Source organism: Nanorana parkeri, unplaced genomic scaffold (assembly GCF_000935625.1).
Source record: "Nanorana parkeri isolate BGI_ZX_2015 unplaced genomic scaffold, ASM93562v1 scaffold315, whole genome shotgun sequence".
In the NCBI taxonomy this organism is placed as follows: Eukaryota; Metazoa; Chordata; class Amphibia; order Anura; family Dicroglossidae; genus Nanorana; species Nanorana parkeri.
Genome location: NW_017306583.1, coordinates 775,179 through 798,553, shown reverse-complemented (window position 1 = coordinate 798,553; position 23,375 = coordinate 775,179). Strand labels below are relative to the sequence as shown.

Below are 23,375 nucleotides of genomic sequence, written 5' to 3'. Positions count from 1 at the left end.
GTATTTTTAAACTAGCTCTCTTATGTTTGCTCAGGTATCCATTGCACCCAGTTATTTTGGACGGTGGGAAGGAACCCACACAAACATATGAAAACATAAAACCTTCATTGCAGGTAGTGTCTTCGAGAGAATCCAACTTGAGCCCCCAATACTGCAAGGCAGCAGTTCTAACAACCAAGCCATAATTCCGCTCTCATGATATAAAATGTTGTTTTTTTTTAGCTGTCACGTGAGAATCATTAAGATAAAGAATTTTGTGTCTTAGCATTCTGCAGTCAACAGCAAAAGACAACACAAATACCAGTAAAAATTATAACATATAATTTTGCTTCAATGGCTGGCGCTAGCATAAAGATATCACGGCAATAAAAAAATTAAAAAAAGACTAGAAATCTGTCTGATTTATATATTAGATATAAAATGGAGATAAGTAATTAGCCATTTTAAGATAAACGAGGCTCAAAGACTGAACACAATTTTCTTTACTGGATACCAGAAAGGAATTGTTTCCACGGGACATTTTCTCCCTTTGCATCAGTACTTTTATCATCTTCAGTTCTTAACAGTCAAAAAAACTTTAAATAGTATCAAAAGCCAAATAATTTCCTTTTAGCTTTGGATAGAGAAGAAAATAAAAGTTATGTGCTGTGCGTGTACCATTGGTGAGATTTCCTTCCACTTCCTGTCGGCACAGCATGAAGGGGATAACTATCGAAATTGAAGGAAAATCCTCTTAGGGCCGGTTCACACCACAAACTCTGCATTCCAGTGCGTTCGCCCTCCCTGGCAAGCTGGCCGGCTCCCTGCGTTCAGGGGCGGTGCATTGAAGTCAATGGCACCGCAGCCAAGCCCCCCACTCACAGTGCGATCGCCCACACCCAGAACACAGGCACATAAGTGCCTGCATTCCGGTCCAATGTGAGCTGCAAAAATAGTGCTTGCAGACCGCATTGGACCGGAACGCAGGCACTAATGTGCCTGCGTTCCGGGTGCGGGCGATCGCACTGCGGGCGTGGCTGCAGTGCCATTGACTTTAATGCACCGCCAAGCCCTCTCCCACAGGGAGCCGGCCGGCTTGCATTCCAGAGGCCGAACGCACTGGAACGCGGAGTTTTGTAGTGTGAACCAGCCCTTAGACAGTTGTTACTAGAAAGAGTGTACCCATTTCCCATCTGTCCCTGTTCTGGTGACAACTATAGAAATGTGGATTTCCCATCATTTTATTTCCAAAAACTGAGGTTGAATCGGCTAACAGCTAACTGGTGTTCTAACCCCTCCCCACTCCATCCAAAACATTTAAAAAAAAAAAACTTTGGCTTTAGAAAGGAGTATGGCATGTATGTGTATAAATATTATTTGCATTTTTTAGAAGCCTCCTGACAATTTAGTCCCACTGCTTCATTATAAACCAAACGTCTGGCACGCAGCAATGCTCAATCCTTGTGTTTTTAACACGCCATAGACCCATGTTAAAGCAATGGTGTGATGCAAATGCTGAATCTGGGGGTATTCAGCATATTTTATGTTCCTGGCATTTCCTCGCCAAACTTGGAGTAGTAGGCCGACTGTTTTGCTGGAATCAGAACCTAAAAGAGAGAAAGAATGAGACAGAATACACATGAGAGAAAGGATTATAAGAAAGATTCCATCCCACACACAGCCAGGTTGCAATATGAGTGCATGACACACAATGCCATGAGAGGAAAAAATTAAAAAGGATTGGCCACCACTTAGCAAAACCTGTTTTGGAGTATTACTCAAAGGGAAATGTCACAATTCAAAACACACAGACCCCCTTTAACAGTACAGGCTCACTCATAATACTACTGTCACAAAGGGCAGATATAGGACGGAGGACAGAGCATAGCAGTACCTTTTATTAAACACAGCAAGCACGAGGTGAGAGGGAAGGGAGGAGTCACTCTTCTGACTTAATCAGTTCTGAGTGTAAACTATAGTTTGAGCTACAGAGCACTAAAAACAGACTTTTTTCAACACGGCTGCTAAGAAGAGCCGGGTAAATATGTGAAAAATAGTCGCGCTCCAGATGCTAACTAAACATGTAAATATGAAACATTTATGTGTAATACTTAAGTTACCTTACATGTAAAAATATTTGTTTTTGTACTTTAGTTTTTAAAGGACAGGGTGAGCGAGGCTGGAAGGACCGGTCTAAGAACAAGCTCGGAGGATCAGGTGAGTATAACTTTTTTTTTTTTAGAGCTAGATGAAAATGAGCAGTTAACCCTTGCAGTGCAGGGCTAGCCCAACTGCAAGGGTTTATAAAAATGTTGCCCAGAGTGCTTCTTTAATAAGAAAATGTATTTAACAAAAAGGTAATAAAGAAAATATATAAAGAATTGGTAGATTTATTTTTGGGCATTTGGGGAATGCTGGCAGTCATATCTAAAGCCTCTAATATGATCTCTACCTCATTATGGATATAGGCATCACAGCTGTAACACCAGACAGACAGGTCAGAGAAGCTGAGAACAAGATTGTGACCGGACGAGACTCCATGAGATATCATGTGCTGAGAGACATACCTCCCACACAGAACCTGAAAGACGGAAATGAACTATGAAGAATCAGCTTACAACATGAGACATCCACAATGATAATCAGCAGAAAGGGAGACTATCCTCACCGCATAACATGTCAGGCACACCCAGTTCTCTATGTCTGTACCACAAGCAACGCACGGCTGTGTCACCTCCAGCCCGCAAGGGGGCATCTCACACACTGACTCCAGATGAGGACACCAGGGAAGTGGCGTCACCGTAAACAACTCCCCCTGGGAACAAGAAGTGGGAAGTGTAACAAAAGAAAATACTTATTGTAAACAGCAAAATCATATATCATGAAGAAGACTTTCAATATTAAATCCTCAGTAAACCTATGCATTTTTTTCCCTGCAATTGCACTGAAAGTTACCTAGTTAATAATTTCCCAGTAGCTGAGGTTTAAAATCCAGGCATTTTATTTCTATGGCAGATCACTTATGTATTGAACCCCACTGTGTTCAATGGTTAGTTGATGTCTGGGAGCAGGATGATAATAAAGATAGGCCTCATTCGATTAAAGCACATGTAGACTTCCATTGCGGACTGCACCTACTGAAAATTCTACTTCACTGCCTGTCATGCTTTGGTGTTATTACTTTCTGAATCATTGACCTTGAACAAGTAAGGAAATAAGGATTTTTGGCTTCTCCCTAAATGTTATTTGCCACATCATGAAGCTGTGCCCAAAACAAAGACAGGCAAAAGGTAAAGGACTGCAGCTGATCTTTCCCCATTACTGACTCACCATGCCTCATTCTGCACTGTCTCTTTTTGTGAAGGCAGCCATCTTGGTAGAAGCAGGGCTTTGCTTCCTCATGTCAGAGCCTCAGAGAACAGTGAGCAGCACAGAAGTGCTCAATCCACATCCCCTGAGACAAGCAGTCACAGGCAGAAGTGGTTTAACCCCTTCATGACTGAGGCATTTTTCTCATTTTTTGCACCCATGTTATATTCCACATTTTAGTAGCTTCATTATCAGAGCAGATTTTTCACACTTTAGGGAGTTGAACTGGTGATCCAATGTATTGTCATCTGTGTGCAGTGAACTTTCTGCCCCTAACTTCATTTACTTATAACTTATGCTGTGTTGGAGGTGTGATCTGTACACTGTCAATCATAGATTACATAACACCCTTTTCCAGTTGTTGTGTGAATTTGAAGAGTACAGAAACCCTACATGTCATGAGATCATCAGCCTGGTAGGCCTGAAGCTCAGTGAACGACTGCCAAAACCAAGGGACCAGCCTTTGAACTTTTAGGGCAGGGGTGCCCATTAGGTAGATCGTGATCTTCAAGTAGCTCTCAAAGCTGATGCTGGTAGATCACGAAGGGTGTGAATGGCGGCCCCTTTATTCCATTTTGGTATATTTATTTAGCTGTGCACACATGATTACCTCTTAGCCTGAGTCTGCTGAGCCAAGCTCCCTGACACCTTTCTGGTGGATACAGGTGGTTGAAGTGCTATGTATTACATCAAAGAATATTCGTTTACACAGCCTGTTGCACTACACTGTTTGCAAAATACAGCAAGGTGAGCCAGGAGAGAGCAAGGAGAGACAGACAGGAGAGAGAGAGCGAGGAAAGACAGCCAGGAGAGCGAGCAAGGAGAGAGAGTGATGGGTTTTTTTTTTCGTTGGTAGATCTCATGTAGCTCGTCATTTCAAAAGTAGATCTTAACACAAAAAAAAAAAAATTGCGGGCACCCCTGTTTAAGGGTAACAGAGTCCAGAAATTGACCAGATAAGTTGCAATCATTTATACATTGGCATAATTTGGTTTGGTTTTTGAGAACAGAGATATGTTTTTTAGGGGACAATAAGAGTGACAGCACTCACAGAGAATTCCAGTGATGGCTCCACATCTATCTGGTAACATGAGGCTGGGCAGCCACTGGCAGCTTCTGAGAGTAAATTCTCCTCCAAGTGAGTATCTGGAGACTGTGCGGAGACAAAAAGAGGTGAGCGATAGACAGAGAGAGAGAGAGACAGACAGACAGACAGAGACAGAGACAGAGACAGAGAGAGAAGTGAGAGGGGAATCCGAGTAAGAGAATCCGAGTAAGAGAGGTGGTGTGAGAGAGCAGAGGAGTGAGAGAGAAGAGTCAGTGAGGAGAAAGATGTGTAAAAGGAGAGAAAGAAAAAGGTTAAGAAAGAAACTGAATGAAAGAATGACAAATGAGACATGCAGCGCCCAAACATGAATACACAACAGCTGTGTTAAGTTCTAACACTCACAGAAGCTGCTTCTGCACCATCAGCCACTTGCTGCAGGAAGGGAACAATCGTCTTTCTAGCCCCAGCAACGGGTTCACTGTCACCCTCTCTAATGCTGAAGGTTGATGGGTCTTTGCTATCTTCCAGCTTCAAGTCACTTACAAGTTCTTCCACAGAGCTCTCTGTCCTGGCAGACATCAGAATGTCTGGTGTTCGGTTTGAAACCTGGACTTCCATTACTGTTACCAGCGACTCTCCATCATTAGAATCCCTGTGCACTGAGTGTGGTCCAACAGCCTCCATCTCTACCACCAACTCTTCCTTCTTCTCTACTTCAGCTAAGTTAGGCAAGAGGGGATTAAAGACATCATCCTTATCAACCAAGGTCTCTTTCAGTTCATGTTTAGCCATTTTAACACTGTCTGATTTTTGAGGTGAAGACTCCCCGACACGGTACATGATCTGACTTTTCTCTGATGATGGTGTTTCCATATTGTTTTCTACAGAGAATGATACAGAACAACTGTCGATGCTGGAGACACTATCAATTGAGCCGTTACTAAAGGCTACTGACGGTGGACTTTTCACCTCCACAATTTCAGGGCTGGGGTTCAGACTATCATCATCAGCTTTGGAACCAGTCAAATCTAATTCCTGGGGACACTGTGTTTCAATATTCCTTCCAGGGGAGATGGTTGTCAGTTGCGGGGATGACTGCACGTTCTGTGGAGTCCAATGTGCCTCCTTTGATATCTCAGAGGGTGGAGGGAGCTCAACTGTTAAGAGAAATTATAATTATAAGTAACTGGCTCTGCCATGGTCTGGAGACACAATTTAGTGACCATAACAAACCCATCCTTAACCTAAGCTAGGTAAAACCCCAGTTAGTGTTAAGTCTAAATAGCAAATCCTTTTGCCAATTATGTCTATAGAGGACTGGAATGACATCTGCTTCTCCCATATATATTATTATCACTTGCAGTTAACAACAGGCTGACTCAGTTATATATTGTGAGCTGGGGAATAGGTAGCGGGTGCAATTGCTCCCTGGGGTGAGCAATCTTGCAAGGTTTAGAGACCAGACCAGTGACTTGTCTTCAAACAGTGGTACATTTATTGGTGCAGCACACAGGCTATATATCGTGCTGTACAGTGCTCAAATAAAGTTAATACTTAAAAAACAAAATCCTAGCCATGTGCCGGCACTAACTAAACATAGTATAGTCCTGACTACCAAGCTGTACAAACCTATTGTTTGTCAGGCTTCAGCAAAACACCATCACAAACCTTGTGCTCCAGCAGATAGAAACTGTCTGATCCCCTGGCTCCAGAGCTCTGTCTGTTTGCCTCACCTGCACTAAATTGCCACTGAGGCAAAGTGTAAAACCTGGGGCTTACTATAGGTTCCGGAAGGTGTAAGAGAGGAATCTGGGTGACACATAATCCCCGGACAGGACCTCTCCTTGCTCTCTACATGATGACCTGCTACAATATTAATAATCAAACCTACTCATCCCTTGATCAATTGCATACAATTGGACAAAAGGCCAACTTTGGTTGCATACAATGTACTCAACCACAGGCAAATTTTATGTATCTCACCTCAGTTTCAGTTCTGGAAGTAGGTAGTCACCCTTCTTACAAATCTACTGCAACACCCTCTTTCCTGCACACCTGAAGTCTGTCTTTTGGGTATACTAGATGAAGGCCTCGTTCACACCAGATGCAGTGGGTTCCGGCCTGATTCTGGCCAGAACGCACAGCATCGCAGCTCACTTTTTTGTGTGGCAGGAGGGTGCGTGACGGGTCATTGAAATGAATGGCACCGTAGCCACGCCCTCCGGCCGCAATGCGATCAGCCGCACGGGATCGCAAGGCACATTATGCCTGCGGTCCGATCAAAATGCTGCAAGGACTATTTTGATTGCACTGCACTGGACCAGACCGCAAGCATAATGTGCCTTGCAAACCCGTGCGGCCGATCGCATTGCGGTCAGAGGGCCATTCACTTCAATGGCCACGCCCCTTCCTGTCCCACACTGCGATGCAGTGCGTTCTGGCCAGAATCAGGCCGGAACACACTGCATCTGGTATGAACGAGGCCGAAGAGCGCTGGCCACACTACACTAGAATATTTTTGAGAGAAACACTGTTTATGACATGTAAAGCCATTGCCATTAAAGGGATAAAACCATATTTTCTCAACATATCTGGAAATTATTAATCACATCATCTCATATGAAAAAAATGTGTATGGGAAGAGAAACTGTCCCATTTAATTCCAAAAAATGTGCGACTTTTTGATGTAACTTTGCTCTTACCCGAAGCTGGAAATTACCTACTCTGGTCCAAATGCCACAACTACCATAGTGAATGTTGATCTCTGTATTATGTCATACAACACATGTATGCAATAATGAAGATACTGTGATACTGGTGATACGGTCATTGTTTTTCTTTCTTTTTTTTTTACATGCTACATATATGTTTCAGTTGATTTCACATACTAACTGTTGCTTTTTTATACTCGTGTACCTATGTACAGCTGTTTTAAGATAATAAAAAGAAACAGTTAAAAAAAATATAAGAAACTGCTACTAATGAAAGCATTTTCCAAACCATTTTCTCACCTTTTAAAAACTGTAGAACCAGCACACAATGTTCTTCCAGCTGGTTGTTTTTTGTATAGATGCATGTGGGATAAAGTTTGATTTTCTTTGGAAGAACATCGTGTGCTGGTTCTACAGTTTTTGAGCCTATCACTTCAGAAGAGGGTCATCCATGCACTTAATGTTTTTTTTTCTCACCTTTTAACCTGAGGCTGCACCAGTATTTGTTATGGACACTTAGGACATTTGAGATTGTACGCAGTGCTGAAGGACGGGGAGGATGCAAGTCAGACAAGCGAGGAGGGGGATCTCCAAGAAGTGTACGAGTACACATTGACATGGATTCTGAAATGGAGGTCAGATTATAGCCACCCTAATATGGGAGAAAAAGGAATGATTTAAATATAGACCGTGCAGTCTGCAGACAATCGTCACTGTTAGAGAAGTCCATATGAGTCAAAAAATCATAGACAACAGCTGATAATGATTGGTAGTTATGGTAGTTTCAAAACTTTGACTTTAATAGTGACTATAAATACATATAAAAACACCAGTATGGCAAAACCTAGAGGTAAGAAATAAAAAAACTTGCCTCCAAAATGACCACCACCTTGCCACCTGCCAGACCCATCAGAAGGTGTGTCATGTGGGCGTAGCCTTCCGGAGAAACACGGCAGCCTCCAAGTGGGTCTCCACGAGCAGCGTCAAAACCAGCAGATATCAAAACCAGCTGCGGATTAAACTACAGAAGGAGAGGGAGCTGAGCATGGCAGTTTTGTCAGTGTACATCACAACCATTTTCTTATGACCATTTTCCTGGATATCTAATACACAACTTCATTTCATCTCTAAAAGTTATCCTCCCATTTCTTATATTTGCATACAGCTTGCATTAATGTTGCCTTTCTGACTGTCCCATACTCCCCCACCTTGCTCCAGCTTTTGTGCCATCTCTGGCCTCCTTAAACTTCCCTGTCTTTTGCCACCCATTTATTAATCTTACCTCATAAGCAATAGGCATGACAATCCTATGAAAGGCCAGCAAGTACTCTGAATCACCCATCTTGCTACCATTCCACGGGATGTTCACATTGAACCCTTCTCCAAGACCGACGCCAACCTTGTCATGTGCAGCATCCTCAGAAGATGGGAAGAAGAGGCCATCATCATATCGATGGATGGACACATACAGCACACTAGTAAGAGACATAGGAGGTCAAATGCACAAGAACAGACACATTTACATCCATTTTATGAAGAAAAACTATAATAGCCTTGGCATATTAACCTATCATCCTCCTGGAAAATGTGCTGTGTTCCGTTGCCGTGGTGGATGTCCCAGTCTAGAATCATTACCCTGTAAAGCGAGATAAACAATGTGAAGCACAAGACACACAAGGATAACTGCCAAGCAGGCTATTGCATTCCACTGTACCTTAATTGAGGTTCAGACGGGTTCTGCAGGCTCTGGGCATATCGTGCAGCAAGGGCGGCATTGTTGAAGAAGCAGAAACCACAAGCTGAACCTGGCTCTGCATGGTGACCTGGTGGGCGAACGATACAGACTCCATTTTGAACCTGGATGTAAAGAAGACATTAAATGAAGAATGAAAGTGTTTAAGTAGATGCAAACCATAACTGTATGACTGTTTACTAAAGCATTTGTTTCAACTTTCTTCATCCTTGTTCCATCTCACTGCTGCTGACATCATGCAACCTCTTTCTGTCAACATGCACTCCAGCTTTGGCTGCATGGCATTTCTCAGGGATGGTTTCCTGATGGTGACAGCAATGTCTACGTAATGTGTGATGAAACAGACAGTTGTAGACCTCATCGGAAGCCCGTGTGATAGGGTGACAATGCAGCAGCAACACTGAGAGATACGGACAGAGAGTAGTTCCCTTCTCAGCTCCCCGCTGAGAAGGGAGCTACTCTCCGTAGGAAGCAAAACTGTTTAAGGAATTTCCAAGTAAAACATCAGTCACAAATCATACAAACGCAGGGCTCCAGGACTATAAGGTGTGAGACTTCAATTGGGCTTTAAAAAATGCCTGGCTTTCAGCTTTCAAATCTATATGCTTTAATTGTATGTACAGATTGGATTGATGTGATCTAATAATTCTAGGAATGTGTTTTATAACTCTTGTTTTATGTAATTATATATGAACATGGTGCAGATATAATTTGCATATTACATAGGTGAGCTGTGCTGCATGCTTAGTTATACATCACAGTGCCTGCACAGGTGGTGCTCCTTGTATCTGAAAATTATGCATATAGCTTGAAAGCTCTTAGAAATATGCTAATCATACTCCCTGCTATACATACAATACAAGAAGAATCTGCAAAATTCTTTATGAAAAAAGTGGTCACAAAATCCAGGCAGCAATGAAAATTTGACCTAAATATCAAAAATGATTTTTGGCCAATTTCTACAAAAGGACCTACGTCAAGCCCTTCATGTATACGTGTTTGCATCTTACCTTCCCTGTAAGGACAGCTTCCACAACACTGAATGTCGAGCCGGCAGCCAGACAGGCACTGCTGTAAGACTTGTTGTTGATGTAGATGGAGTTATACTCATCTCCCATTCTATGCAGGTCCCTGGGTTTCAGTCGGGAACACCCTTCTATCTTATCAATGTAGGGAAGACTGTAAAAAGCAATCATATTAATATATAGATGTGCAGCAGACCTTGTCTGTAGCTCACCACGGTTCACAGCGTTGTTGAGCATTTTTTAAGCATGTTTTCGTGCTTTTTTATGCGCATAAATCTAGAGGTGCACCGAAATGGAAATTTTAAAACCGAAACGAAACCGAAATAAAAAAAACTGTCAGGCCGAAACCGAAAATGTTAATTGCTGATCGCTGAGTGTTTGTACCTTGCTCTCCTCTCTGACACGCTGTCACGGGAAGCTGATCGAGCGGTGTTGGGAGGAGAGCTCAGCCTCCTGTGACAGCGCGGCCTGTCTCCGTCCACACACTGCTGTGATAGGATGTTGAGCGGTGTGGGAGGAGACCCGATCGCTCACAGCGCTCTCCTTCTGCAGCGCTCGGCCGGCTATGACAGTTTCTCTCCTCCCCACTGGGACACAGAGCAGCGCCCAGCGGGGAGGAAAGAAAGTAGGGATGCGCCGATGTATCGGCAGGAAAATTGCACTTTCGGCATTATGCCAAAAGTGCAATTTTCTGCCGATATGTTTCGGCGGCCGATATGTTTCGACGGCCGACTGTAAAATGTGAAACAACGGAGACCTGTTTTTAATACACAGCAAGTATGACATGTTTAAAGTGTTCATCCATCTAAAGCTTTTTTGTTGTAATTTGGACAGATTTTCTGCTGGAGTTACATAGTTATATAGTATTTGAGGTTGAATAAAGACACAGGTCCATCGAGTTCAACCTTTATTGACTATTTTCAAAAAACTTTGGGGAACCAGTGCCTTGATGAAGGGTTCCTGGGTGGCCCAGAAACATTCCACTTTGGTTTGATTCTCCATGCTGCAATAAAAGGGGACTTTTCTGCAATATTTTTGGAGTGTTCGCGACAAATCCTGTTCTTGGGTCACTAAATCAGTGGCGGAAATGTTGCCACCTTTAGTTTCTCCCATTTGCCTCCAGACTGTCTTCTATTTATCTTGATTCATTTTATTCATGATCAAGTAAACTGTAACAATGAACTTCTTATACTGCCTTTCAGTCTGTTAAATATATTAAAAATATTTAATTATTTCCCCTTTCTATCTTCTACTCTGCTTTATTCTCTTTTCTTTTTCTATACCATAGGATAATTGCATGGTGCCTGTGACCAAGTTATGCCTTATTGCCTAACTCACATTATCTGAACGATATTTGTCACCAAATTCTATGTAAAATATCCTGTTTATTTTATGATAAAACCAATAAACACTTTGTTACAAAAAATATTTAATTATATCTGTTGGATCAGTAAAAAGGTATATCTGTTGGCTCTGCCAGAAATCAGGTGCTGTCCTGTGTCCTATGCACTCTCAGTGTTATTGCAAGTACTATTATCAGCCCTGCCTAGTTCACTCCTCCCCGTGTTATGGAGATGAGAAGAGAGGGAGGTGTTCTGCAGTCCTAACATACTTTCTATCTTCGAGTGACAAGGCAGCTCCTGCATAGATATTGTACAGTGAGCGATGTCACCCTAGGACAGGAAAAGTGTTACTGGCAAGATTACAAGGTGGTGACAATAAAGGAAAAAAAGAAAACGTATGCAGACACCATATTTAAAGACTGGAAAGCTGTAATATATTACATTTTTGTTCTTTAACTAATATCACCCTACACATGACTCCATTAATCTCCACACTTGTTTAACACAGCAAAAGAAGTCCTAGGCTAAATGTATTTGCTTCTGCTTTATTTACACACCTGTGGCACATTTGTAGCTGTTCTTTGGTTGCAGCACATTGGGAGAGGCGAACGCAGCGATCTAACAGCCCCATCTCCTTATGACGTAGGTATATGCGGGCAATTCTTTGTGGAACCTCAGGGTGGCCACTGAGAAAGAAAAATGATCACCACAGAGGTAAATACTGACAATATTTGACATACAGCAACATCTACAGGCAGGTTTACAATATACCATGCAGTCAGCAGGGGTAACTGAACCTGTCAACCTTGTATACTATCTAGCACTGCTGGCTACAGCATTGTATTTTCATTCCTCTTTTGTTAGGTGTGCGTGTTTCACCTGTGAGTTTGGGGGTTCACCTGGAGATGCCCTTTAAATTAAACTAGGCTCTATAAATTGTGGGCTTATTTAAAGTGACACTATACTCAGGAGTTAGATCTTAAAAATGCATTCATGTACCCTAACTATTATTAAAAATGTATCTTATTTGTGTATCACTGGGCTGTAGATTCTCACATCATCTCTGAAATCATGCTGACATTGTCCTTCCTTCTGAAGGGTGGCTACTTTTGTTCCCCATGGTCCCTGTGTGTGTTGTAAAGTAGTCACTGCTCCAAGCTGGCTCCCATGATGGACTAAAATATCAGTACAAATTAGTAAACTAAACCTGAGATTGTAGTCTATCCCGGGAGTGAGCTTGGAGCGGTGACTACTTTACAACACACAGGGGCCATGGGGAACAAAAGTAACCCCCCTCCAGAAGGAAGGACAGTGTCAGCACCAATTCAGAGATGATTTGAGGATCTACAGCCGAGTGATACACACATAAGATACATTTATGTTAATAGTTAAGGTACTTGAACGCATTTTTAAAATGTAACTCCTGAGTTGAGTGTCAATTTAATAAACCCGATTTCAGTTTTCTAATGTCAGATCACTAGAATTGCTATGCAGACTGTGTTCTTCCTTAATTAATAAGTACAACAGTTATCTTTATATTGCATCTTTCTCCTCACCTGTCCCACATGTTGTAATGTTCCATCATGCGCTCATCATACACCAGGCCAGTGCGCTGATCCGGCATCTTCCTCATCACTTCCTTCATCGTTGCATCCAGCACATCTGTTAGAGTATCTTCAGATGTGTCTGCCAGTGAAGCCTGACTGGTTTCCTTTGCTTTTCTTTCCTGCTTTAAGGTGAAATCTAAGGGATAAAAAAAATTATGTAGAGCTGCAACAATTATTCGATTAAGTCGATTAAAATTGACGATGGAAAACGTTGTCAACGTTTTCCATCGTCGATTCGTCGGCTAAAATTCAAATTTCCCGCTCACGCACGCTGCTTACGCCCGCAGCTTACGCCATGCCCACGTCAGTTAAGCGCTCGCGCCTACGCTGGTGTCACGCGACGCCGCGCCCACGCTGAGGACATGCGCCTGGCTTGTACTAGGGATGGGCCAATACCGGTTTTTCAGTATCTAGTATGAGTACCTATATTTTTTTTCCGGTACCCACCAATATCGAGTACTGATATCGGTGCCGTGTGCCCCGATTATCAGGAAGCTGGGCGGCAGATCATGAGCCGCCGCTCGGCTTCATGATCGCCTGGGAAGCCGGTGTTCTATCGAAAGAACACCGGCTTCACTTGCCGAGGCTGCCTGGCTACCTGACCAATCAAGAAGCTGGGCGGCGAGACATGAGGTGCCGTCTGGCTTCCTGATTGGTCAGGAAACTAAGCTGCCTAGCAACAAGTGAAACCAGCATTCTAACCAATCAGGAATCAAGGCGGCACATCATGACCCGCCTCCCTGATTGGCTAGGAAGACGGCTTCACTTGTTGCTAGGCAGCCTGGCTTTCTGATTGGTGAGGAGGCCAGGCTGTCTAGCAAAATGTAAAGCCAGCTTCCTAGCCAATCAGGAAGCCGGAATGCTGGTCATAACCTGATTGGAAAGGAAGCCGGCTACATGCTCCCTCGGCACTGCCAGACAGTGAGAGATCTCCCTCTGACCTCAAGTTCTGGTATCAAAGATAAGTATCGCAGCATTTTGGCGAGTATCAGTGCATCCCCATAATGTACCTCTGTCAGTATTAGTTTTCAGGTCTACAATGCAACCACCAAGCTTACACATACATTTACTTGCTCTTTTCTGTACACCAGTAACTTGTATGACTTCCTGACTGCTGTAGACTGCAAACTTTTTACACTTCTCTGTAGTGTCATTCATTGTCCCCACTGCCTCCCCTAAGTGGTTACTGGCCTATCATTAGGATGGGTGGCATTATCGGCCAATAGGAACATGCTAGTGGGGGCAAGGCCAGAGACTGACACTACGAATAAGTGTAGAACATTTCAGATTACAGCAGCCCTATGGTAAAACATGGTGCTCCTCTATCGCAGTGCTGGAACCAAATTAGCAGCCTTAGAGTATAGACAAAAGTATTTTAAAGCAAACTGGTCCTGAGCAATTTAAATAGGTATATGATAATAAAATATGTAAAAAGCAATTGTCTTCAGCCAAAACTGCATGTTAGAACAACCCTTAAAGTGTAGTTTCCCTTTTGAAGCCAAATGGGGAGAACATCTTTTGTATGTAGTTATTTGTTATATGTTTCACATTGGATAACTTAAAAAAATCTTTAAAATGCTACTTACATTTTTAAGTGCTTTTTGCTGGCTTAAAATTTTACCTAGCTTTCCCTCTTATGTAATGTTAAGGAGGAGTCCATGGGAAGTGATGTTACTGTAATTACCCTGTCTGTACTGTGTTGGCAGAAATTATCAGTTGTAAACTAGATTTGAACACTGTCTGTCCTAACAAAGGGTTAAAGCCTTAGAAGCATTGTATGTTCATGTCAGTGGAACAATACTTTAAATCCAGAGCTTCCTTTTGCTAAACTTTTTATGCAAATCTTAACTTTATAAAGGTTTTTAGCCACACCCCCTCCTCATAAGTACCTTATGTGACAGGCCAATGGGGATGCTCAGTAGGAAGGAAAGTAAAAGGGCCAAGCTTGGCTTTTAAAGGGAAAGTCAAGATGTGCATACAATTCCAACTGCCTATATCTATGGATCGTTTAACAAATTTGACACTGGCTTTTCATTATTGCTAACCTCTGCTTATGCACAAAAACACATTTTATAGAAATGACTACAATTCTCACCGTGGTTTTATTGGGAGGGAAAATCTGCCTCAAATAAATTTGGCTCTAAATGCCTTGCTATGGGAAAGCTGTACTGCAATAATGAATAATGAAGTGGAAAAGTTGGCACAGGCATAAAAGAAGAAAAATAATTAGCATCTATCCTCATCTCTCCGATTCCAAGGAAGGAGGTGAACTGATAACGGCAATTAGTGATATTTTACATTTTTTTGATTTTAGCGGTCTAGAATAGACATGTACCTTGTTCCTGCAGGCTCCGCCAATATTTCCTATGGACACAGAAGGCACCAGAGATGGATTCCAGGGCACTGCAGAGAGCAAATATGGTGACACATTACCCACAAAAAACAACACCACAGGTCTACAAAGCTAAACATTTAGTGCTAACATATTATAGCTTATTATTTTTTATTTATATAGCACTATTATATACCATAGCTCATTATGATAGTGTATACAGGTAAGGTGTATCCCAGCTTAAACATTATTTTTATTAGTTTTGGATACAGTGGGGAAGGGTTGGAAACCTGCTCAGTTTTTTATTGATGATTATAGCCCTATCAGTAAGATTTCCCTTCACCTCTTGTGCCCAAAGACACAACTGGAAGTGGAAAGCTCTCCAAAATAAAAGAAAATCCTACTTTTGACCATAGTCCCGAGAAAAATTGTCCCCACTGAAAGTTATGCCTTTTATTCCTATTCCATTGACAATCACAATGTCAAATTCCTGTCAAATTCCATTGACAGTCACAAAGACACACAGAGAGGGGGTAAATCTCCCCAGCATGTACAAAGGCAGCAGAAAAAGCCAGGTTTAAACAATTTCATATTCTATATGAAGCTAGAAAACAAAGATTTAAGAGGAGCTTAAAAAATAAAAATAAAATCTTACCTATCACAGGGGGCAAAGGGCTGAGACAAACTTGGACAAGGGTCTCCGAGGAGAATCTTTAGGGAAGCGCAGACCCCTTCCGACATAGAGCGCAAGTTATACCCTCCCTGCCAAGATGGGGAAAAAAAAGTCATCCATTGCTCAGGATCTTGTCCAGATCATCACAACCTAACACAAGTCAACTTGCATATCTAGGGACTCAAGCATCTGCAATAAAAAACTGGTCTGGAAAAATCTGATTATTTGGTTATTTCAGAATTCTTTGTGACACCAGAAATGGAATTTCTCTGACAGTTCAAACCAACCATTTTGTGCACTGAACCCATATTTGAGAGAAAGCAAGACAGTTGACATCACTTTGGTGGAAGTTGGCGGTGGCAATTGAAAGCCAAACCTAAATAGCAAAAATTAAGTTCTACTGAATACATGATGTGCAATGTAATTTTTTTTCTGGGTGGGTTTCCCTTTAGTTGCACCTGTTGATCCTGCCTGCAATAGGGTTCCCCAGCCGCTTCCTGCCATTTGGTGACTACAAGCTGACATGCCAATGCACAGCACATTGACACCTTTTAAAATGGCTCTGGCCCCACTGTTGGCCATTCACTAGCACTCTGTAAAACTACCCACTGACATACTACAAATTTTGTAAAAAAAAAACAAAACACAAAAACAAAAAACACCAGTTTCATTTCAGATATTTTGGCTCACCTCAAGGGACAAAATAAGTCTTCCTTCAGCCAAGGACATGAGCAGGTGTGTCAGGTGAGCAAAGCATGCTGGAGTGGCAGCCATCTCTCCCTATGTAAATAGACATGATGGAGGAAATAAGATGTCGTTATCACATTGGATAATTCCACATTCTTCTTACTTTCTTTGCCAGTAAGGAAGCAATGATGATAATGTACATTGCATGACCAGCAGAAGTCAGGGCTGACACTATCACTAAAGCAGGATGTAAATGCTGCGATGCCTTTAACAACATGCAAAAATAAGGACAAATATCTTTGGCTGATAACAAAACACAACTCATATTTGTGACCAAAGTAGAGGTGATTGTAGCCCCATTAGTACACTTACAACAACACAGCTGAGTATTATCCATGATGCTTTTTTATCTGCAGAGATACATTTTCATGCCTACATGTAAGCTTATCCCATAACATCTTGCCTGGCACACGGACAAGGTCAAGTTCACATTACCTTTGGGTCTCCCACCACAGAGTCAAATCCAGCTGCTACTAATACAAGATGTGGCTGAAACTGGAATGAGAAATAAGTAGAAAAAAATACTTTAAAGATAATTTCATTCATACTTATTATTATGCCAACAATGACAACAACTGGCTACCTCGTCAAAACCCTTTGGAAGACACCTCGCTGCCCTCCCCAAGACCCAGGCTCAACACTGCTTTTCTGACACAGCTGCATTATCACCCTGGGCACGCTAAATTAGAAATATATTTATCTGGAGAATCCAGTAGGGGGGTTTACTGGTGCAACAGGATAACAGAGAGAAGTTCCCAACCACGGTATCATAGATGTAACAATCCAGCTACTGATGAAAAGTCCATCCAGCAACAGAGTTTTAGAGCTTTAGCAGGCAGGTTCAGCTAGGATTATGAGGCAGAGTGGCCACACAGCTTTAATTAGGAATGTGTGTGGGCTTGGTGTGCACTGAGTTCTCCCAAGCCCACGCAGAACTGTCAGTGACACATCCCCCTCCTGGCACATTCAGCTGCAGATTTGGGTAGGGAATGCACTGCCCACGGCTGATTGGGCCGAGAGGGGGAGTTTTACGCAGGCATGGGAGAACGCGGGACATCTGTAATAAGCATGCAAGAGATCATGACACCACCTAGACGAGTATGAGGAGGAGAGTTGCCTATGTCCTAAAAACACATCAACAACAGCTTGCAATACATTTTATTTCCTCTGTCTTTTATTAACGCAACATGCTGAAGTTTTGATCTTAAAGTGACACTTCACTCAGGAGTTAAATCTTAAAAATGTATTCAACAACAGTACCCAGCACTTTTTTTCAAATTACGGAATTAGATAAGGCCTCATCTACAGCCCCTGGATCAATTTCTAAATTATACCCCCTACTAAATTCCTACTTTATCCCTAGACCGGCCAGAACTTCCCTCATTAAATGGAGAAAAGATTTCCCGATGGAAGAGTTTGAGAATGCTATGTTGGAGGGATGCCAGAATATAAGGCGCTGTACGCCGAATGAACAGTGGAGGGAGACTCACTTCCGAATTGTTCATAAAGCCTATTATGCCTTCGATTTCTTTTTTAAAATTAAAGCTCCGAGCCCGTACTTAAGAGCATGTCCAAAATGTACCCTGGAGGGGGCCTCCCTCCGACATTGCCTATGGGATTGCCCCCATATTGTTAACTTCTGGGACTCCATCCTATCTTATTTGTCAGACATGTTAGATGTCTCCCTGACGCGAGAGCCCTGGCTATGTCTCTTCAGTTATTGGAAGCCAGAACCTACCCCAAGTAGACAGAAACAGCAATTGATATTTGTGGCCTTACTGCTGGCGAAGCGAATAATAATGCATCAATGGCTATCCACGCAGCCACCTTCATCCCAACAATTTGTGGCAGCACTGACGTCACTGATGTGGAAAGAAAGGCTTGAAGCCACTCTTGACCCTGATAAATATTCCATCACTTTTGTCAAGAAATGGGAATCCTTCATACTACACAATTACACAGAATTGGAGTTACACGCTCTAATTTATCCATTCAAACTTACGCAGTGGTACCTAGAAAGGAAATTAGATAAAACCTTGGGGCGGCTGGAGATCCCTGATGATTATGACCCAGGCTAGGGCAGATAATCCTAGAGTTGTGCCTCACACACGGAGATGGGATAGTAGAATGTGACCCGCTCAGGGAGCAAAAGGCTATTGCTTTCTTCCAGACATTGTAAAATTTTATAGGCTGCACTTATTCTGTATTCTCTGTTTATCTTTGTCTTTGTGTAAATGTGACATGAGTATCCGACTTTCTTACATAACATATTGTTTATGTTGTTATTTGTATGTTTTGGAATTTATGTTTTGGAAATTGCTGTATTTCCTGAAAAACCCAATAAATTGTTTAAAAAAAAAAAAAATGCATTCAAGTGCCTTAACTATTAACAATGCTGTATACCTTACTTGTGCATCATTTAGCTGTGTGTGTTGTAAAGTAGCCATCGCTCTGAACTCACTCCCGCGATGGACTGCAATCTCATGATTAGTTTACTAATTTGTATTGTGATTGTAGTCCATCACGGGAGTGAGCTTGGAGCGATGGCTACTTTACAACACACACAGGGACCATGGGGAACAAAAGTAGCCACCCTCTGACAGTGTCAGTATGAATTCAGAGATGATTAGGAGGATCTACAGCTGAGTGATGCACATATGGTACATTTGTGTTACTAGTTAAGGTACTTGAATGCATTTTTTAGATTTAACTCCTGAGTTCAGTATAACTTTAAACATGCTACAGTTTTGAGCTTACTGGTTTCGGCCAAATACACCACAGTCAATGGGAAACAGATAACAAAAATGTAAGATCATTTTCAAACAGTCTTTTACAATTTTGTGCTGTGTCCAAGCAATTAGAAAAATGATTGAATACAGAATAAAAAAACCATATGAATCTGCAAGCAGTGTTTAATGGAAAACAATAAAGTGTTTAAAAAAATTAAAAATTATAATCGTTACACAAGCAATTCTGCACTATAATTTTAATTTAAGTTTTTTTTAGCAGACCCCTATTTACCACTCAGGAAGGAGGAAGTGACCTAAATGCATGGGACATGTCCCACCAAATAAAAGCAGATAAGAACTGAATATAATGGATCTTTCTAGACTTTTACTATTTTTTAAGTGTTTTTGAATTATATAAAGGAATGAAAACATGAAGCACACATCCAATGCTCGATATTTGCCAGAGATGGTGGCATAGTTATTACCTCATAAGAGATCGGGAGGAGGAGGTGAAGAAATGCTGTGATATAATCAGCATCTGTCATTGCAATCTGTAAGAGAAACAGAAGGCTCTTATAGACACTTTACATTGATATTATAAACCAGAACTATAGTAAGACGATGAAGGTAGAGACAGCAGATTCTAAGGCAGGAATCCCAACATCAATCACACCTTATTCCAGGGCACGTTGATATTATATCGCTCCCCACGATCCTTCCCCACTGCGCTGCTGGAAGACTCCACAAGATGGGGCCAGAATTCTCCATTTTCGTAGCGGTGAATGGAAAAATACAACACACTGCAAAGAAACAAGAAGGGAAATTTAGGAGCAATCTAAAACAGCAGAGCATCAAGAAAGAAAAAGAAACAGACCTTTATCCAGCGTTAAAGCGGAACACCAGATAAGGTGTATCTCTAGCCAAAACATTCTTTTTTAACGTTTGGATGTAGTAGAGAATAATGCATCAGGATGTCTCCAAGTTTCAACCTCTCTAGCGGTCATGGTGACCATTGTCATCAGAACAGAGACTGATGGGAAATCTAACATTTAACAGATGTCACCACAACAGGAGGTTAAAGAAAATCTTTCACTGGCGACACCTGTTTCAGAGACAACACTCACATTAGAATGTCCACTTCCTCTTGTGTCTCAAGGACAGGAAAAAAAGGGAAATCTCCCCAATGGGACCCATAAAAAAAAAAAAAAAAAAAGGATGGATTCCAACTTTTCCGAACTGCAGCCAAAACTAAAAAAGACTAAGCATACACTCAAAAAAATCTCTTTAGACCAATTATATACAAATGATATTGGAGATTCATGACTTGGATGCTTGCATGCCTTCTAGGAACCATACAGGTATGTACATACAACACGGTTTCTGGTTAAATGATTGAAGGAGAACTATGGGGTGAGTGAATTGCGTTCATCCCCATAGTTAGAGCTCACTTGTGACATTGGAACTGTCACACATCGGCTCAATTGATCGGGCAGTGAGCGGACACATACCACCGCTCGCTCACTTGCCGATCACCACCCTGCAGAGAGCGGTGACTGTCCCGCAAGCATTCCCCCTCTCCAATCCTCCAGTGCTGACTGGAAGGACGGATGGCGGAGGGGGCGGGCATAGCTGGATCTGCCTCTAGATAGGCAGAACCCACTTTCAATCAGCCAGCGGGGTGGATCTCGACAGTATTGTTGGGATCCATCCAAGTTGTGGTGCTCTCAGCACATAGCGAGCATTACCCCTCTATATACAGAGTTTTGGGTCACGGAAAAGCATTAGTATATGCCCTCCCGAGACCCTAAAGAGAACTATGATGAAAAAAAGATTACCCCATAGTTCTCTTTTAACAAACAAGTGTATCTTTGTATCTGTATGTGTCATGTGCAATGCCCTATAGCATAAGTGGCTCACAGTGCAGAAACTCCCATTCTGATAATGTTTTAACAATAAATGAAACGTATTAAGGTCAAAGACAGCCAAGAAACTAGCATTTTCAGACCAAAGTAAGGAGTCTTTATATTTCTCTAAGCACAGGTTACGTTGACGAAAACACCTAGGAAAAGACTATGACAGATCTTCCTACTAGTAGGGTTACACACCTGGGATCGTGTTCAAATATGAACTGTGTTCCCTGACCGTGATGGATGTCCCAGTCTACGATCAGTATCCTAAGGGAAGAAAAGAGGGAATTTAGCTGCTATAGTACAATTATCATGCTTCCATATCACACTGAAACTCACCGCTTTACCCCGTGATTGCGCTGAGCGTATTTGGCCGCAATGGCCAATTGGTTAAACATGCAGTAACCGTCCATTTTGTCAGTGTGGGAGTGGTGTCCAGGAGGCCTGCCAAAGAGAAGTAGCAGTAATGAAAGACAATTCTTAAATTGAAAGTACAATATACAGACTACAATCAGATAGAACCTTAATTTTACTGAAAATAATCTCGAATCAAAATGTTGTATTTTATCTGTGTTACTGATGAGATTTCCTTTCACCTGTCAGGAGAGTAACTGATGGGTAATCTCTCCAAGGGGCACACAGATAAAACCAAAAACACATTTGTAGTAGACTGGGGAAAGATTAGAACTGGTGACAATGTTTTATTGCTGTCTGTGCCTTCCTATCTTGGTGAAAGCTGCTACCCCTCACTTGTGCAGGTTCAACCGGGTCAGGAAGTGAGAACAAAATCTTCCCAACCGCATTACAGGCACAAATTTCAAACGGAAAAATAGAAATTTGTGTGGAATCAGACTCTAAGTGTCTGACATACATAAGACTAATTTTGAGATATTGTATAGAAGTAAAGCTACAGTTCTGCCACCTTAGGCACGTCATGTATGCCAAATAAGACTTCACCTAAGTAAACAGGGAAGGCGGACGCAGCACACCCAGTGCCTTCCCTCCTGCTTCAGCTTCCCCTGCTGCTTTTACTAGTCACAGCTGTGTATATACAGCAGCCAGCTTTAGCCACTGTGGTCAAAAATTGACTTTCTGATTACTGTTTATAATGGATGAGCGAATCTGGCTGGTTTCCATTCATGAACATTTTGCAGTGAACTCAACTGAAGTCTAATGGGGGAAGGAGAGGAGGAATTGTTATTCATTCCTGCCCATTTGTAGGCTAATAAGTTATTGCCAAGCAAAGGGCATGGGAAGCCTGGCATTGCCATGGGAGACATGTACCAATGCCAAAGTTAAGAATATTAAAAAAAATACCTCTGAATTGTCAGCTCTCACAGCACACTGACAATATGGCTGCTATGAGGCCACCCATTTACAGAATTATGGGCTCTTGTGACTCAGCTGACCAGGGGCAATGTCTACGCACTGCATTATAGGGTGCTCCCTATTTCTGGTTTGCAAATTTGCCGTTTTCAGCACAATCCATGAGCTTTTTGAATCCCAGGGATTTGTTTCGAAACCATGGCAGCAGCAAGCCTAAAATTCATCCTTAATTTCTATAAACACTATTCAGACTCAGGATTCAGAGTAACATTATTATATTAAATATTGTATTTACTCCGTTTCATTCATCTGCAGATCAAATTAATGAGTCAAAGTATAATGTCAGTTAAAGCAACCTTATAAGTATATAAAAAAAAAGTATAACTAAAGGTAAAGCTTTTTTTGTTTGGATTTGAATAGAGCGGTGAAGGAAAAGAACAACTGTCAGGTTTGTATTGCTGTCTGTGTCCCTGTTATGAAGATTCACTCTAATTGTCCTAAATACAAAGGTCACCAAGAATGAAAGTGAGTGTAAATCCGACATTCTTGAGCTGCCACCAGAACAGGAATTGAGGGGAAATTGTCCAGTGGGATCACTTGTTCCTGTAAAAAATGCCTAAGAAGCTATCTTCCTCACACTGGAAAGATATCTCACTTTCTGTTTAGTATTCAGGACAGGAAGTTAAGAAGAATCTCACAAATGAAATGCAGATAGCAAAAAGCTGAAGCAGTTCTACCTTTCCCCTTACTGCATCCAAAATGTGAAAAAAGTTTCCTATTTAACCTCTTACTAAGCCTAATCAGCCCCCAAATAACTGCCCCCCCC

General features: G+C 41.9%; 1 protein-coding gene across 1 annotated transcript in view; it reads right to left on the bottom strand.

Moving 5' to 3' along the window:
* Window positions 1-1,443: 1,443 nt before the first annotated feature.
* Window positions 1,444-23,375, bottom strand: part of HDAC6 (histone deacetylase 6) — a 29,782-nt gene continuing 7,850 nt past the window's right edge. The window contains exons 8-28 of the mRNA XM_018557992.1: window positions 21,563-21,667; window positions 21,422-21,490; window positions 19,990-20,116; window positions 19,802-19,867; window positions 17,023-17,082; window positions 16,531-16,620; window positions 15,823-15,929; window positions 15,171-15,238; window positions 12,785-12,971; window positions 11,786-11,914; window positions 9,871-10,039; window positions 8,822-8,964; window positions 8,675-8,743; window positions 8,390-8,582; window positions 7,979-8,128; window positions 7,585-7,759; window positions 4,793-5,553; window positions 4,400-4,501; window positions 2,648-2,794; window positions 2,432-2,560; window positions 1,444-1,586 (exon numbers count right to left, since the gene is read on the bottom strand). Coding sequence (XP_018413494.1) covers window positions 1,521-1,586; window positions 2,432-2,560; window positions 2,648-2,794; window positions 4,400-4,501; window positions 4,793-5,553; window positions 7,585-7,759; window positions 7,979-8,128; window positions 8,390-8,582; window positions 8,675-8,743; window positions 8,822-8,964; window positions 9,871-10,039; window positions 11,786-11,914; window positions 12,785-12,971; window positions 15,171-15,238; window positions 15,823-15,929; window positions 16,531-16,620; window positions 17,023-17,082; window positions 19,802-19,867; window positions 19,990-20,116; window positions 21,422-21,490; window positions 21,563-21,667 — 3,112 coding nt within the window. The 3' untranslated portion in view covers window positions 1,444-1,520. The remainder of the gene's footprint in view (window positions 1,587-2,431; window positions 2,561-2,647; window positions 2,795-4,399; window positions 4,502-4,792; window positions 5,554-7,584; window positions 7,760-7,978; window positions 8,129-8,389; window positions 8,583-8,674; window positions 8,744-8,821; window positions 8,965-9,870; window positions 10,040-11,785; window positions 11,915-12,784; window positions 12,972-15,170; window positions 15,239-15,822; window positions 15,930-16,530; window positions 16,621-17,022; window positions 17,083-19,801; window positions 19,868-19,989; window positions 20,117-21,421; window positions 21,491-21,562; window positions 21,668-23,375) is intronic.